Consider the following 18,327-nt stretch of genomic DNA (forward strand, 5'->3'; position numbering starts at 1 on the left):
ATAGCACTATAACAGATCACTTTATCAAATTCTGTCCAGCTTGCCTTATATGCTTACTGCTGACATCAGCCTGAGTGCGTCCGTACAGGTCTGAACATGTCCATCGGAATATCTCCAATATAATGCATTAATATTAGAACTGAATAGGCTTTGCATGTACTTAAAATCTAGACGTGTCAGGCAAATTCCGAGTTCATATTTAGAATCGGCGCGCTCATTTTAGTATAAATCACATGGTTTTCTCTCAGTAGCAAAATCATTGCTGCGCAGGTGTAATTTTTCTCGATATTGAGGCTCCGTGAAAGGTATCTAGATGTTTGCTTTAGACATGTATGGAAGAGAGACAAAACAATCCGGAAAAATCAGGCTGCATCCACGATCACCGTTGAAACTCTTAGGCTACTTTCACACTTGCGTTGTTAATTCCGGTATGAGATCCAGAAGAGGATCTGAATACCGGAAATAAACGGATTTGTTTTGATTTTGCACATCAGAATGCATCCGTTCCATTAGGATGCAATTGTGTAAAATTTAAACAGGAAAAAAACTGATCAGTTTCCACTAAATACATTGAAAGTCAATGGGTGACGGATCAGTTTTTTTAGGCTTCTAAAAAAACGGATCCGCCATCATTGACATATATTGCTTTTAGTGTCTGATCCGTTTTTTTCCCATTTTTATGACAGGACACAAAACCGCAGCTTGCAGCGGTTTTGATTCCGGTCAGAAAGCGGAATGCTGTCGGAACGGAAAGCATCTTGAATGGATTTCTTGCCATTCATAATGCATGAGACCTAAACGGAATTTTTTTTTTTCCCGGTATTGAAACAACGCAAGTGTGAAAGTAGCCTTACAAAATCTTTCTTTTTTTCCCAGTTTTCTCTCTCGTTAGTGGAGCTGACGGCCAGTTCTTCTCATCAGTAGAAAAGCTATGATTTGTATAGATGCACATCAAGCTCGTTCCAATGCAAATGATGGTTCTATAAATAAGTCCAGGGTGAGTCAGTAAGCAGGTCGTTAGGCATATTATTGAAAATGAAAAGTGAATTATATATAAAGTAAGCTAAATGTCACCTCCCGATGTGTTGTGGGGAACCCACTGAGCAATTGTGATTAAGCTCCGGCTTAATGAGGCGCTATGTATCTGTTTCTTGGCGCTCTACAATGTTTTGCAGCTAAGTTGCTTCTCGTTTTCTGTCCACCAGAAAGAGACTACAGCACCGTATGTGAGAAGCAACCAATTGGAAGACTTCTCTTCAGACAGTTCTGCGACACCCGACCGGAACTGAAGAGGTGTATTGAATTCCTAGACGCTGTGGTAAGTTTTTGTTTACTTTTATATCGATCAATTCTGTCCTTGCCTTCCATCCTGCTCTGTCTTTCTTCCACCAGTCTTCCCTCTGTTACTTACTTTTTTCCTTAATTTCTCCTCCCCTTTCTTCCCCCTCTTTCTTCCTACAATCCCCCTCTTTCTTCCTTACAATCCAATCACGGGGACAATAAAGCAGGTAAAACAAAGCACGTGACGTCACTTAACAAATATGTTTTCCATTCTACCCCCCCACCCAACATGCATCATGACATACTTAAGCACGCAATCCTATATATTTCGTACTGAGTACATGTGGGATGGCACAGCTGTGATTGGTGAAGAGCACCAAGAACCCCACACCCTCTCAAATTTCTGAGGACATTTCCTATTCCCATACATCTTTCTCTCATTCTTGCTCCCTCTCATTCTTGCCTCCTTCTTCCTTCTCATTCCCCCTTTCATCGTTCCTCCCTCTCATTTTTCCCTCCTTCTTTTCTAAATTCCTTCCACCCTTCTTCACTCCTCTCTCTCATCTTACCTCTCTTCCTCCCTCTCATCCTTCCTTAACTTTCTTCTACCCTCCTTCCCTCCTTCTTTTCATCCTTCATCTCTTTCTCTCTCTAACCCTGGGTTCACACCTGAGCGTTCCTCAAACGCACGTTTTTGTCGCGCGTTTTTATGCGCGTTTTTTGTAATAGTAAACGCGCGTTTGACGCGCGTTTGTGTCATTGACTGCAGTGTCCTATGGCCACAAACGCGCGTCAAAACGCCCCAAAGAAGCTCAAGTACTTGTTTGAGCGTCGGGCGTTTTACAGCGCGTTCGTACGCGCTGTAAAACGCCCAGGTGTGAACCCTTCCCATAGGGAAGCATTGGTTTTCATGTCTTAAGCGTTTTACAGCGCGTTTGAACGCGCTGTAAAACGCTCAGGTGTGAACCCAGGGTCAACCTTCCTCTCTTCCTCACTCTTTACCTTCCTCTGTTCTTCCCTCTCATTTTTCCTACCTTTGTTCTTTCAATTCTTCCCTTTCTTCCTTCCTTCCTTCCCTATAATCTTTGCTATCTTTATCCATCACACCCTTCTTCCTGCTCATCCTTACACTTTTCTTGGGTTTCATCCTTTCTCCTCCTTTTTCCTTCTTCTACTCCTCCCTCTCTTCTTGACTCTCTTCCTCCCTCCTTCACCCTATTTATCTCTTCCTTCCTCCCACTTTCCTTCTCTTCCATGACAGCTAAGAAGTGATCTCTAAATAGGAAGTGTCACCCTATTATGAATTTTCTAGAAGAAAAACTCCCAATTTAACTGCTAGATCCATTTTATGGAAATTTTTTAATTTAAAGCATCCTAATTTTTTGGACAACTTTCAGTCTTTAAAGTTCTCTTTAGCAATTAATGTGTTTCAAACCTTCATTATGCGGTCATTCAGCTTAGGATGGCCATAGACTTCAAAGGATATAATGACCTCTTGTTCAGCTGGCATCTCGAGTAATATATTAAACAGCATTGTTGTCACGATCAGTGTGGGGGACAACGACTCCACACTGAACACAGGAGGGAACGGGAACAGTAACTGGGCCTGGAAACTAGGAAAGAAACAGGTCACCTCCTAGACAACCCTAATCCTGGCCCTGACTACCTATTAATATGAATAGACCTTGGAGATAGGAATATTCATAAGCAGGATACCTAGGCCCTGATTTCCCTATAAGGCCCTGGAATAAGTATAGGACCAGAGACAACCCATTCCCCCCCCCAAATGGACGAATGGAAGTCTCTGTCTCAGGCCCAGATACAACAACAGGGAATATAACAAATACAAACAAACGCGACACTCAACTTCTGTAAAGAAGGACGAGCAGGAACACCAGAGAGGATCTCACACCAGCTCAGCCAAACCCAAATGAAGCTATAAACCGCATAGTCAGAAGGGTGGGGTGGGTATAAAGGGTAGAAGTGATGACCACTGAGCAACAGCTGAGAAAAGGGAAGTTGTCATTAACCCTATCAACACTGAATCAAGAGAAATCAAGGAGACTGTTAGATTCCTCCATGCTCAGCCAATCTCCTTGATTTCCTGACATCAGTCACCTTAGGGACCGTGACAATTGTCTGTTGAAGTTGGCTTTGTATCCCATTAAAAAAAAAATTCACCTGGAAAGTATGTGTGCTTAGTGACCCAACCTATCATACAAGTGATTGTGATAAGATTTAAAAAAATGGACTACACTAAACAACTTGGTTATACTTTTACTGTCAGATGTTTGCACTGGAAGCTCTAACTTTAACATTTCAAATAATGTGTCAACGCGGTCTTCAGCAGATGTCTGTCTAAAAACACTAACACATCAAATATGGTATTTGGCTATAACTTTCTATTTATGTAACTTAATTCAACTTTCTGGAGAAAATACTTGATGTTTCATGGATTATTAGTGAAGAGCCTGAATGATTCGAGAGCCTCACAACGGGCCTTTGACTCCACTCAAGTGTGGCACTGCTAGCAATGCGTCATCAACACGTCCTTAGATTGACAGATGACAAGAGTGAGGGACTCTGATGTTGTCATCTTCTTCCTGCTGTGTGGTTTGCTAGGCATCAGCCTTGTAGGGGTTTCCGAAAGTTGAAAAATTAAACCTGCTGCAGAAAATGCAATAAAATTTAAAACAAACATCTTGGCCGTGGATGATATGGTTTCAATGTCCAATCATTATTTCAATCTATTATTTAATCTAAGTCACGGATGGCCAACCTGCGGCTCTCCAGCTGTTGTAAAACTACAATTCCCACCATGCTGCTGTAGGCTGATAGCTGTAGGCAGTCTTTGCATGCTGGGAGTTGTAGTTTTGCAACAGCTGGAAAGCCACAGGTTGGCCATCCCTGATCTAAGTGATATAGGACTTTTCTTCTCCTTTCCACATGGATTCCTGTGTGCTGAAGTTGACCATTGAGATCTTTGCACTAGGGCCAGTCAGTTCTTTAGTTTCACCTCCATTAAGTCATTGAGCTGCGTAAACATTTCTCAAACGGTTATTTAATGATTCAGCATATGTTTATTAGCTTTTGTAGATTTAGTCAAGAAATTTTAATTATGCTTAGTCTTATGTGTTCCCATCAGCTCAGGACTGGATGTCCTCCAGGAGTTTGGCCTTTGTGCACATTTTTTGGGGGCATTTCTTAAACACTGCTTCAATGTTTCCTCAAAAAATACATTTATCTATGAAATAATTCCCAAAACAAGGCACAGCTAATTTTGTTAATCAGAAAATATAATCACTGGACCAGTGCTAGTAATTCCATGGAGATGGCTGAAGTGGGTAGTAGGGTTTATCTTGCTTAGAAAACCCATTTTTCTGTATTGTGTTAGGATCCTCTGAGCTTATACACTGACAAGAAAAAGGGTAGCAATGTTTTGAACTTTTGACTTTCAGGCTCCATATCTCACCATCCACTACAGCTTCAACCATGAGACTACCATCATTTTATAGACAATCTTACATAAATTGGACTTGCAACTATTTAGCAGATAATTATTTATGCAGAGTCTTGTCATGTAACTGCATTGTTACTGTTTTGCTCCTAAATTTCAAAATTTTAATTATTACTATTTTCTAAAAATATTTTATTATTATATTGTTAATCCACCTTTTGCTTTCAACACTGCCTGATCCTTCTGGGCATGCTCTCGATCAGATTCAAGCATGTCGTGACCGAAATCTGTTCCCAGGTCTCTTCTACACGTTGGTGCATACTGGTCGACTCACTTGGGTACGAATACAGCTTTTTCTTCAACTCTACCCACAAGTGTTTGATTGGGTTCAGGTCTGGGGACTGTGGGGGCCAGTCCAGCACTTCTACTTCATTGTCATTGAACCATTTCTTCACTAATTTCGACGTATGCTTCTGATTGTTGTCCTGCTGGGACACTATGTCGTCCTTTTCATACCCATAGTACTTGAGTGCACAAGTGTAGCTGATCTTGTAGGATACTCACATATAGCTCAGCATTGAGACCACCATCGATCCTGGTCAGGTATCCAACGCATTTGGCTCTGAAGCAACCGCATATCATCAGGCTTTCTCCACCAAACTTGACAGTTCCATCGATTTCTCAATCCATTAGCCCCTTTTTTCCTTGTTTCTTCCAGACCCATTTGCACCCATCAGAGCCCAGTGTATTGACTTTCCTCTCATTCCTCCAAATCACCCGTTTCCAATCTTCTACTGCTGTTTCTCTTTTCTTGGGAAATCTTCTTCATGGCTGCTCCTCGATTTGAACCAGCGATCTTTTACTTGGGACTCAACCTAATAACACAATGAGCTATTAGGGAATGTGTTGTAATGTGTAGTATACAAGAAGAAAAAGATTGTTCCACCACCAGGTGCAAAACAGTAACAATGAAGTTACATGACAAGTATCTGCATAACTAATTATATGCTAAATTGTTGCAAGTCCAATTTATGTATGAGATAACCAAGATGATTGTCTATAAAAATGATGTTAGTCTCTCGTTTGAAGCTGTAGTGGATGGTGAAATATGGAGCCTGAAAGTCAAAAGTTCCAAACATTGTTACCTTTTGCTCGTCAGTGTAACTAGCAATCTGCAGTTTAGTTCCCTCAATTTGCCTTTGGTGGACAAACACTGAAATTGCACACTTACTGATAGAACAGTCGTTTACAGCTAATTTCTGAGGGTCCCAGTGGCTAGGATTTCTGTTTTGATCTTCTTGCCAGTGGACTCCTCTATGAAAAAGGGATTGTCCAAAACGTAAAGGTTAGGGCCGGGATACATTGGACATGAAAAAAATGATTTGACATATGTTAGTTGTAATTTTAAGTTAAAAATTTGCACTGTGTTTTAGGCTGCTGTCTGTACTTTTTCACTTATGTTCAGACGCCATGATATTCAGTTTAAAACATGCTCCTAGTTTGACTATTCTCGGGTGGACTTGAAATCTAAATGTGAGATCTGTGTGTCCAGGATGCTGCTCTCTTCACTTGTTCTCATTTGTCAGCATAGCTTCATTCCTGTACTGATATATTCTTTGATAGCCCATGGGGGTTTTCCTCTGAGTTGTACTGACAGACACAAGTGCTGAGGAGTGTTCTGTCACCAGTTTTATACTGCTAGGTTCTAACAGCTCCAACACATGCCAACAAGTCCTGATATTCATGAGCTTCTGGCTTTCTCTGCTGAATCAGCAGAAGGTGGTGGAGAAAATCAGGAGCTTATGAGTATTCGCGACTCATCAACGTGTGCCGGATCTGTACAATACAAGATTTTAGCAAAATGGCAATTAAAGAAAGTGACCCAAGGGGACCCATCACTAGTTTATGTTGCCCTTAGTTAGGACAACATAAAATTGGTGACAGATTTCCTTTAATCCTACACTTGGATTTTTGTGTCTCTCCAGTACGCCTGTTCTACAACAGATGGATTGTATACATATATGGCAAGCAATATTTAGCCTTCTAATCTAAATGAAGTCCAGCACAGCCATGTGTCGGCCTGGAATATGTTACAGACACCTCAGTTTTGCAGGTGTTAAGCATATGAGAACAGAGTCTTGTAGGTGGTGAGCAATGTTGTTCTCTTTTAACTTCTACCAAGAAGAATAATGGGTGTTTATTAAACTATTTTCTTTTCTTTTCTTTTTACAGAAGAATGTATTGCCTGTAATCTCTTTATTGTGTTTCTTTTTTTTCTTTGATCGTTATTGGTTTCAACTCATAAACCTTAATATTTCTCTTTATTAGACAGAATATGAGGTGGCCTCAGATGAGAAGCGCAAAGATCATGGTCTCAAGGTTTTGTATACCTACTTCAATAACGGGGTAAGTAACTTTTGAATTAGCCAACACATATACTTTTATGTAGTCTTTATCTCATTTTGATCATATTTTGAAGTACTGATATCAACCATAATATACTATTTTATAATACCAAAGGGTATTTTTTTTTTAAAAGCTTTACCGTTAGCAAAAAATATAAATAAAAACCTCAATGCTCTTAGATCAATTTTCTTTAAAGCTGAGCCATTTGAGTTGTAGACTTCTCTACAGCTCATTATCTGCTCTGCACCAGATACAGTGGAGCTGCAGCCCAGTCACGGTCACTGTACAAGCCTACTTGCTCACATTACTCTTTCCACTGTTAGTAGACAGCCGAAATCACACCCCATTCACATGGCAGAGAGTGAGACTGACTGTCTGCTTTAATCCATGTCCAGCCTTCAGTAATACCATAACTTTGTTAGCTAGAACTCTACAGACAGCTTGCAATTTTAACTCTCTCTCTCTCAGAAGGGAGAAAGTAAAGGACTACAGAAATTCAAATCTGCTCTGTCCTTACTGAAAGTAATGAACTGTGCAGCCTGCAAGTAAATTAAGCTAATGCACAGTGTTGAGCCACCCATTTTTCACCCAAGGATTTGTTTTCCAATGGAAACTCTAAGATGATGATTTTGCATTACTATTTCCCGAGTTCAATGAGGGCTGCCATGCCGATGTGTAGAAAAAGACAGGATGGAGAAGGGCTAGGTCTTTGTGTGCATTTGTGTTTGTCCATGAAGTCCAGCTGCCTTTTTGTGATATTTCAAAAAGTTGTCCAAAACACAATGTAGAGGATCTAAAATTTTAGGGTTTCTTTAATTTTAGTGGTTTTTTTTTCTGTTGATTACATATGGCCATAACTTTTAAGCAGTCCTGTGAACATGGCCACTGACTTCTAAGGACTTAGGGGACTTAAGCAGATGTAGCTACCAATATTTTGACGGGCTTAGCGCATGAAAAGTACATTACAATAATACACCAAATTGCGTTAAATTGACCATTCTGATGCTGCTGGTGTCAAAATCATGCTGACTACATCTGTAGGTTCCTTTAACTTCCATCGATTTAATGGTGGACACTTTTGCACTGATATCTCCTTTACAATCTAGGTCTGAAGAACACAACAAGTAAACTGGTTGTGACATATTTGGCCTAGCAGTGCTAATTTCATCTTTTGCAACATTGAAATACCAAGGCTTTTGCCCTTGACATTGACTGGGAGGTCAGTGGTTTTACTCTACCACAAGCTGGAAGTACCAGAAGGTGTTTATTGATGCCCAGCTGTCATGTCTGCTACTGTGTGGTTTGAGGAATCCCGTGAACAATCTTGAGGAGGTGACTCACAAGTCTCAAGTAGTATTTATTTGCTGTTGAGGGCACTAGTGCACTAACATATGGTAGAGTCATTAATTGGTTCTTAGATTGTGCCTCAAGACTTCACAACCTGAAATGAAAAAGCTCATCAAATGTGCTCGATCCAAGAGAAAAAAATGTCAACTTCTGTTGGCGCTGCTCCTAAAACACAAAATGAGGCAAGGATATCCAGACGTATGCTAAAAGGTTAAAATATACAGTATATTGTTTTTTTTACTTCAGATTTTAGTTCCCAATTTTTTATTTTATTTTTATACATGTGTTTAGGAACAGGTCCAAGTAGAGGAGGAATAACTACTCCAGAGCTCTGAATAACCACTGTTGTCACCCAAAAATTTGCTATTGAACCTGAAGCTGCATCAATGAAACTCCAGCAAAACATTTTATGGAGAAACCATTCCAGTAGATTATTTGAATATAGTGCCAACATATTCTACAATGCTAAACAGAGGTTGTTGTCACCAGCATTTGCTCCTGTCCCCAACAGGGCTTACAATCCTTATTCCATGCAGATGCTCTCCTTAGTTGGATTCAAACCCAGGCCCCAAGGTGACGATGTTACCCAAGATGAGTCACTGATCAATAATTTCCAAAGATGAATTACCATTTCCCCCAAAAAGCTCTTGCAGGTCATTGCTCTTGCAGGGGCACACAGGTAATTTTTTTGTGTCATCCATATGACGGGGACCAACAGTAGACCTCACACTCCACCAGGGTGACAGTGCTACCCAAGATGAGTCGCTGTTATGATCAATAATGTCCAAAGATGAAATACAATTCCCCCACAAAACTTAGCCATGTATTTGTAAATAAAATTCTTGGTAAGCTTAGTTCCTTTGAAAAGCTCTTGCAGGTCATGCTTCTGAGGGGGCACCTAAGTCATTTTTTTGGGTCCATATGATGGGGGCCGACAGTAGACCTAACACTCCACCAATGGCTTTAGTCGCTCGAGTAGTAAGTTTGCTGTATGTGTAATATGAAATGACATCATCGGGGTGGCTGCGGTGACATCGCCAGTCCCAGTTTAGGGCCCAAGAGCCCCCTTCCCTTGTGTATATTTAGTGTGTGTATATACTGTAACATATATAATTTGACCACGCGCTGATGTTTTTATGTCGGAGCGTTCTTAGGCCACTCTTTGCCCTCTGCTTTGTGGAAAGTTGTGGCTCTCTTCTATAATCCACCCTCCAAGTCCTTCGAAATGCTTACCAGATGTCTTTAGCCAAGTACAACAGCAACAGGAAATTAATTTTTAGTGTGTTTTTGTTTGGCTCGGAATCAAAGCTCACAAACTATTACCCAAAAGACAAATTACTAAGAAAATGCCGATTGTGGTAGGTGTGTAGATTATATGTTTTTCCTTCTAAAATGCAAACGATTTTTTTTAAGTGTGGCATTTGGATAATATATTATCTATGGTGGTAATTGGAGATGTAATTGCGTGCGCCCAGGGTCAAAAATATAAGTATTGAAATACCATATTGTAAACTGAAGCACATTCCACTCCAGCTGATATGATGTCCTTACACTTGTATTCATCAAATAAATATTCTCCAAGAAGAACAATAAAACAGTGAAAGTTTTTGCCTTTTTCATCTGAATATTGACGTTCAGGCAGATCTTTTCTTTGGGTGCAATCCATTAAACAGCATTTTGTCTACAATAAAAAAAACCACAAACTATAGTAGTTAAAGGGGTACTGCGAACGCCGATGCGTTCTCAAACAGCTGATTGGCAGGGGTTCCAGGTGTCGGACCCCCACTGATCAGATACTGATGACCTACTGTATCCAGAGTATAGGTCATCAGGTCATTAGACAAACATGGCTGCTTTCTTCCAGCAAGGTGCAATACCAGACATAACCGATGGCGTTCTCCTTACTGGATGCCCGCATTAAGGAGCGAGCCAGTGGCAGAACGCTGTGTGAAGATGCAGGCGCAGGAGAAGACAGGAGTCCCGGTGTGGAAGTGGTTGAAGGGGGCACTACAGGCAGGGATGCGGTGGGGAAAAAGATCCAGCGCTGCAACCTCGCGCTAGGAGTCGTCAGCTTCCCAGGACAGTGGCATCAAGGGGAGCAGGTTTAGTCCTGCCCAGTGGGCAGTTACCAGCGGAGGAGATTGCGATGTGTGCAGTGACAGCTCCTGGCACTAGTCACAGGGAGCTTGAGAATGGAAGAGGAGCAAGAGGTCAGCGGCCACCTAGTGGTGGCCAGGCATCTGCGTCATATCCACTGAGTCACCCCAACCCCCTGGAGACTAGGGTGGGGTCGCCGGTGGTCCGGCATGTGGAGAATGGGGAGCTGAGCCAGGAGTCGTGGAGTGTGGGGGATAGAGCGGACGACCGGACGACTTGGACGCATCCGGAGTCTGTCCTTCCGCAGGAACACTGGCTGGGATGCCACCACGAGGACTCCTACAGCAGGCTGCGATTACGTGCCAGGGACAGCCAGGTGAGAAGACATTGAGTCAGAAGGTTGTTTTGGGGGGGTGGGGGGGAGTTCCGGCGGTCAGAGGGGTGTTAGTGGGACGAAAGGCCTTGCACAGGAATTGTTAATGGGCATGTTATCGCTGTTGTTCCGTTTAGGATCAAATGCGGCAGGGTCCCCTGTGGCGGTCTGGGCCCCTAATGTGGCGGTGGGGGCTGGGGAACGGGTTAACTAACTTGGTCTGGCAGGTGCGTCCTCGGCAGCTGGTGTAGAGGTAGCGAGTTCATCGGCTGTAGGGGTGACGGACAGTGGTGGCGGAAAAAGGACAACCGGGGAAGAGGTCAGGCTTGCTGATGCGGCAAGGGGAGAGGTGTATGTCTGCTTTGAGGGCCCTTTAGGGGTTCACTTGAAGCCTGAGGTCAGGGAGAAGATTTGGAGGGATGAAGATGTGGAGATATTTTCGTTGCTTCCGTTAGAGAAGTTCCACCTGGACAGAGTTAAGTCGGATGAGAGCAAAAAGGAGGAAGAGGAGAAGCGGCGGTATTGGCTTATCCCGCGGACATTTAGGAACTGGTTACAGGCGTTCCCTATTTTAGCAAGCGTGGTAGGGAAAAGAGCCAGGGCACTGTTCAGCTTTATTTTGTTATATGGATGCCATTGGAGAGGCTTATCGGACATATGGGGTTGTGGCCTGGCATAGATATGAAGAGCAGTTTCGGCAAAGGAAGGCGGTTAGGCCTTGTATTAGGTGGGACCACAAGGACATAGGTTTGTGAATTTGTTTGATTGCGGTACCAAGAGGGGGGCTCAGTCCTTTCGTCGGGTGGCCAGGGGACCCTCTGCAACAGAATCAGGCAGTGGGAACAGGAAAGGCTGTAAGTTCCTTTCAGATTGCCGATATAAACATGAGTGCTCAGGTTGTGGTGGCGCCCACAGCTTGTCATGTTGTTTTAAGCAAGGAAAAGGAAAGGGACATGAGATGGAGCCATTTTTAAAGAAGTACCCAAATAGGGAGGCGGCAGAGTTTTTGTTGGTTGGTTTTAGGGACGGTTTTCGGATTCCTTGTAATTTGGAAGGCTCTGGGGTTGTGTGGCGGAATTGGAGTTCTGCATTACAGAGGCCAAAGGTAGTTTCGGAGAAGATTTTCAAAGAAGTACAGGCGGGACGTGTTGTGGGCCCGTTTAGGGAATGTCCTTTGCCGGGTTTGAGGGTTTCGCCGTTGGACTTAGTCCCAAAGAGGGAGCTCGTTCATCACCTTTCGTTTCCGGTAGTGGGTTCAGTGAATGAGGGCATTGATAGGGATTTATGTTCCGTGTTATATACGTCATTTGATGCGACGGTCAGGTGGATGCATAGTTTTGGATACGGGCCACTGTTGGCGAAAACAGATATTGAAGCGGCGTTTCGTTTATTGCCAATTCATCCTCACAGTTTTCGTTTGTTGGGTTTTAAATGAGACGGTCATTTTTATGTAGATTGTTGTTTGCCGATGGGTTGTGCGATTTTGTGCGCGTTGCTCGAGACGTTTAGTTCCTTTATTGAATAGGCAGTGAAACAGGAGGCTAGTTGGCATTCTGTGTTGCATTATCTTCATGACTTCTTGTTTCTGGGGCCAGCGGGGTCTCGAGTATGCTTGGTTTCGCTGCATCAGATGGAACGAGTGGCGGCCAGGTTCGAGGTTTCTTTGGAGAAGACTAAGGGGCCGGCAACGTCGGTTACGTTTTTGCCATGGCAACCCTCTGGGCCCGCCACCGCAGTGCGGAACCCGATGGCTAAGGAGAGGAAGGGCAAACCTCCCATATGCCGCGGTCAGCGCTGACCGCGGCATATGAGGGGTTAATACACCGGCATCGGCGTTATCACCGATGCTGGTGGATGCAGCACGGATCCGGCTGTCAGTTACAGCCGGATCCGTGCTGCTGATCGCAGCAGCGCACATGAGGGGGAGGAAGGACCTCAGGACGAGAATGCTCGCCCTGGGGCGCAAAGTACCGGCCATTTCGGATGAGCATTCTCGTCCTGGGTTGTTAAGGAGTTAACACACATGATTTTGTTTTTTGGTTTCAGGATCCTCTTCGTGTCTGGCATGGATTTTCGGTCAATGCTATGTATACTGGGGGGCTTTGCGAGCTGACGTGCGACGGAACGGACGTCAGTTGGGTTTTTACCACGAAGTGTTGCAAGTTCGGTGGATTGGTATGCGTGCCTCTTATGGGGAAGGGTGTTACCAGAGTTTCATGTTTGTGCTTCACTTGATCGGCCACCTGATATCCTGGTGCTGCATGTAGGTGGTAATGATTTAGGGGTTCGCCGATCAACAGATGTATAAAGGGATATGAAGTTAGATTTATTGAGACTGTTGACAGAGTTCCCGGATTCGTTGGTTGTGTGGTCTGACGTGGTGGCCCAGCGGTCTTGGAGAATGGCGAGGTCAGTAGAGAGTATTAATATGACTTGGGTGAAATTAAACAAAGAAGTGGGGCGTTTTCTGCGCAGGCAAGGTGGTTTTGTGGTGAGACACAGAGAGATGGAGGCGGTGGTGCCTCAATTCTTGCGGGCTGATGGTGTACACTTGGAATGGATGGATGAATGGGAATGTATTTGTGGGCGTTGGGGCTTCAGAAAGGTTTAGAGACAGCCCTTAAGGTGTGGCAGGATGTACATAGGTAAGGTTTCGCCTATGTTCGTTGGTGGCAGGCAAATGGGGGATCCTTGGAGGCAAAACAAGGGTTAACAGGTGCACGGCACGTTAGAGCGTGCATCTCGTGAGTTTTGGTTAGTGGAAAGATCGGGGCTCCTGTTTGGGCTAAAAGGCCCACAGGGGTATATATGTTTATATATTGGAGGATGTGGTGCCCTTGTGTTGGTGTGTGCGGCCAAGGGTAAGGTTGCAATACAAGTGGAGGTGGTGATTTATGTATTCAGTTGGCTTGGGTTGCACTTGCCTTCTAGGATCCTTCAAGATAGGGGAGGTTATAAGGATGGGTAGGTCGGCTTATGTTGGATTCAAGTGTTACTGCACTTTATTCTGTGTGTTGAAGCTTTATCATTAAAGAGGTTTATATTGTTGTAATTTATTTATTAATAAATTGGCTGCTACGGCCCTTCACCAAGATGTAAGTCTCTGAGTATTATTGGGCTGGGTAATTAAGGGGTCATAGGTAGACATAAGAATCTTACATCCTAATAAGTCAATCTGGTAGAAAGCATCCATGTTTTTCTAATCTCATACTATTGCCCTTAAACATCCCATCTTTGCCACCGTAATGTATCTTTAGATGACCTGTAGACCCTACATTCTCAACCTTTGGGACCTTTTAGACATTAATGAGTGTCAATAGACAATATAACGAGTCGTTTGATGCTCTTTTTTAAAAGTCCTCTACATGGCCCTCTGCAAACTGCATGGGGGACGAATGACTACTTGTCTCCCATAAAGTTTGCATATGGTTGTCAGCACATACCTTCTTCACACAGGGAGATGTGCTGCCTACAGACAAATTTTTTTTTGCGGCTGCATAAAAGATCCGATCAGCCAACGTTTTCGGGAATACATGTGAGCTTGCTTGTGGAAGCCCACCAGTGTTGACCTCTGGGCCTTATCTGTTAACTGCTTTTTCCGTTAACTTAAATTACCTTGAAGGGGTATTCTGATTGTGAGATGTTATCCTCTGTCCATAGAATGGGGATAACTAGTTGATCAGTGGGTGTCCGGTTGCTGGGATCCCCATCGATCGTGACAATAAGTACCCCATATCCCTCAAGGCTCCACCAAATGAATGGAGCGGTAGATTAGGCATTTGAAGGGGGGGGGGGCTTGAGGGATATGGGGTCACCATTGTCATGATTGATGGGGGTCCCAGCAGCAGGACCCCCACCGATCAAATAGTTATTCCCTATCCTATGGGGGATAATGACCTAGGTTAGCAATATCTGATCATTTGGGGTCTGACTCCCTGCATCCCTAATGATCAGCTATTTAAAGAGACCGTGAGCGCTGCTGCGTCCTCAAAGCTTACCAAGCACAGCGCCGTACATTGTATAGCGGCTGAGCTTGGTATTGCAGGTCAGGCTTATTCTCTTGAATGGGTCTGAGCTGCGCCTAGGCCATGTGACCGATGAACGTGACATCACTGGCCTAGGAAGAGTCCGCAGCGGTCACCAGAGCAAGGCAGCCTCTTCAAACAGCTGATCAGTGGCGGTGCTGGTGGTCCGACCCCCACCGATCTGATAGTGATGACTTAGGGCTCATTCAGACTTGCCGTATGCTGTCTGCAAAAATGCGGATCCTGTTTTTTTTGCGGATTAGGTGCTGTCCCATTCACTTCTATGGGGCCCTTTTCTTCCATTGCACGGCTCAGCAAAAAAATGAAACATGTCCTATACTTGTCCGTGAAAATCAGGACATGGCCCTATTGAAGTCTATGGATCAGCAAAAAAACTGAATGCAATCTGTTTTTTTGCGGACTTGCTGAACTTTCCGCAAAATAATGGATCTGTCTGAATGAGCCCTTATACTGAGGATAGGTCATCAGTGTTTTACTCCTGGAAGAACTATGTTAATCACTCTTATCTCCAACTTAATGGCAGATTCTGAACTACCATTGGAAGGATAAAGTATAGAACTTCATAGCCAAGATTGCTCTTGAAAATTAGACGTTGAACAGCAAGGGGCCCACATACTGTTCTTGTCCAAGAGCCCTCATCTGTCCATGTCCGCCACCACTCACAGTGGTGAATAGAAGAGAGATCTTACTATGTGACTATGAAAAAATAAAGAAATGTTCTTCAATGAGTGTAAAAAAAATCTATTCCCCAGTGCCATCATCCCCACTATTCCCCAGTGCCATCAGCTCCACTATTCCCCAGTGCCATCATCTCCACTATTCCCCAGTGCCATCATCCCCACTATTCCCCAGTGCCATCATCCCCACTATTCCCCAGTGCCATCAGCTCCACTATTCCCCAGTGCCATCAGCTCCACTATTCCCCAGTGCCATCAGCTCCACTATTCCCCAGTGCCATCAGCTCCACTATTCCCCAGTGCCATCATCCCCACTATTCCCCAGTGCCATCATCCCCACTATTCCCCAGTGCCATCATCCCCACTATTCCCCAGTGCCATCATCCCCACTATTCCCCAGTGCCATCATTTCCACTATTCCCCAGTGCCATAATTTCCACTATTCCCCAGTGCCATCATTTCCACTATTCCCTAGTGCCATCAGCTCCACTATTCCCCAGTGCCATCAGCTCTCCACTATTCCCCAGTGCCATCAGCTCTCCACTATTCCCCAGTGCCATCAGCTCTCCACTATTCCCCAGTGCCATCAGCTCTCCACCACCCCAGTGCAATCAGCTCTTCCCCACCCCAGGCAATCAGCTCTCCCCCACCCCAGTGCCATCAGCTCCCCCCACTGCCATCAGTTCCCCCACTCCCCCTTCTAGCCATCAGTGCCCTGCCGCAGTGCCAGTGAACTAAAATGTCCTGACGATGTGTGTACGTCAGGATCCAGTGTATCGTTGTGTGAGCAGGCGGGTGACCACGAATAGCAAGCTCTTCACTCACACTCTGTGGTCACATGGCACAAACAAATCATCGATTCGATTGATTCGAGGATTTTTTTGTGTTGAGTTAATCAATTAATTTGTTTCAGCCCTACTCCAAACCGGTAATCACTCAGCCGGTACGTCGTGATTTGTGGCACCTCAAATGTAGATATGTAATTTTAAATTTGCTGGAAGCAGCAATTAGTGGACGGCATCTGTCATTTCCTGAGTAGGATTCCCGGGTAGAGATATCATTAATGGCCTCACTCTGTAGTATGATGTAGTCAGGGGTGCACCTAGCCTTTTCGCTGCCTGAGGCGATCGCCTCACCTAGCCTCATTGGTGGTGCACCCCTGGATGTGGTGTTGGTGGCATTGGCCAAACTCATTGCAGTGCTTAAAAGGTGCAAGAACTCCTCCTTGCATGTCTTTAGATGTATGGGTCTGAAGGTGAAGTTGTAGATTGTGTTATCATTTTTGCACATTTTGCACATGAGTGAGATTTATGAAAACTAGCGCAAATAGATAATGGAGTAGTCGTCAATAGCAACCATTTGTTTTCTGAAGTGTTCTAAAAATGAGAGCTGGAATGGTTGTCAGTTGTCAGCTGGTTACTACAGTTCAATCAGGGCAACAAAAACTCAACTGAGTGATGTTGAATGAAGACATAACCGGACTAGTCTGCTATGGTCAGAGGCCGGTGGTAGAAGGAACCGTGGCCGAGAAAAGTATATTGACCCTTTGCACTTCAGGGAGATCTTTGTGTCTCTTTTGCAGAGCCTTTGCCAGTGACATTTGAGATTGCAAGGATAAAACACGCAGCTGTCAGAAACATGAAAAATACAGTAGACAAACTTAAAATATTCTACAGTTTTAAAACCAGCACCTGCATCTAAATACTTTTGTAATTGCATCTAATTAAAAAATTAATATAGCCAGTGAGTTATCCAATAAAATGTATCTGTATTGCGCCATCTGCTGTTTGTTTTTTAATCTAATTTCTTTGTCCTGCTCACTGAGATGGCCGCACATGCTCAGTTTCATCCTTCAACTTTCTCCTGAGCTTTGATAGGGAGAGCTACAGCAGAAAAGACACGCCTCCTGAGCTGTGATAGGGAGATCATGGACACGCCCCCTGAGCTGTGATAGGGAGAGCATGGACACGCCCCCTGAGCTGCAGCAGAGAAGACACTCCCCTGAGCTGCCAGTTTGATATAAATCTAGGAGAGCAATGAATAAGGAGATCTCTGGATCCATGTGAGGTACAGGGCTGGTTCTAGCTTTGTTAGGAAGAGATTTTCATGTACTATATGATTTCCAATTTTTACATTAATCATGGGATAACCCCTTTAAAGATTTTAGGGACTTTGGCAAGGGACAAATTGTGATGGCTAGACAACCGGGTCAGATCATCTCCAAAATGGCAAGTCTTGTAGGGTGTGTTCCTGCTGTGTGGTATTTTGCACCTTCCAAAAGTGGTCCAAGGAAGGGAAGCCGGTAAACCAGTGACAGGATCATGGGCGCCCAAGGTTCATTGGCATTTGGGGAGTGCAGGCTAGCCCACCTGACCCAATCCCACAGAAGGGCTACTGTAGCATAGATTGCTGGCTACCATATAATAGAACACATGGGACATCACAGCTTGATGGGCATAGGGCTGCGTAGCCTCAGACCTGTCAGAGTGCTCAAGTTGACCCCTGTCTACTGTTGAAAGTGCCTACAATGTGCTCGTGAGCAGCAGAACTAGACTATGGAGCAATGGAAGAAGGTGACCTGACATGTACCATTTCAATTGCTTTTCCCATTGTATGTATGCTTTTTCTCGCTATGTATTTATT

The 18,327-nt window shown here is 44.1% G+C and overlaps 1 protein-coding gene across 2 annotated transcripts in view; it reads left to right on the forward strand.

The window, feature by feature from the left end:
- GRK4 (G protein-coupled receptor kinase 4) overlaps positions 1 to 18,327 on the forward strand; it is a 186,513-nt gene that overhangs the window by 111,407 nt on the left and 56,779 nt on the right. For both annotated transcript variants that reach the window (XM_044295702.1, XM_044295694.1), the window contains exons 3-4: positions 1,206 to 1,318; positions 7,067 to 7,144. In XM_044295702.1, the coding sequence (XP_044151637.1) occupies positions 1,206 to 1,318; positions 7,067 to 7,144 (191 nt within the window). The remainder of the gene's footprint in view (positions 1 to 1,205; positions 1,319 to 7,066; positions 7,145 to 18,327) is intronic.

The sequence above is a fragment of the Bufo gargarizans genome, chromosome 1 (genome assembly GCF_014858855.1).
Source record: "Bufo gargarizans isolate SCDJY-AF-19 chromosome 1, ASM1485885v1, whole genome shotgun sequence".
In the NCBI taxonomy this organism is placed as follows: Eukaryota; Metazoa; Chordata; class Amphibia; order Anura; family Bufonidae; genus Bufo; species Bufo gargarizans.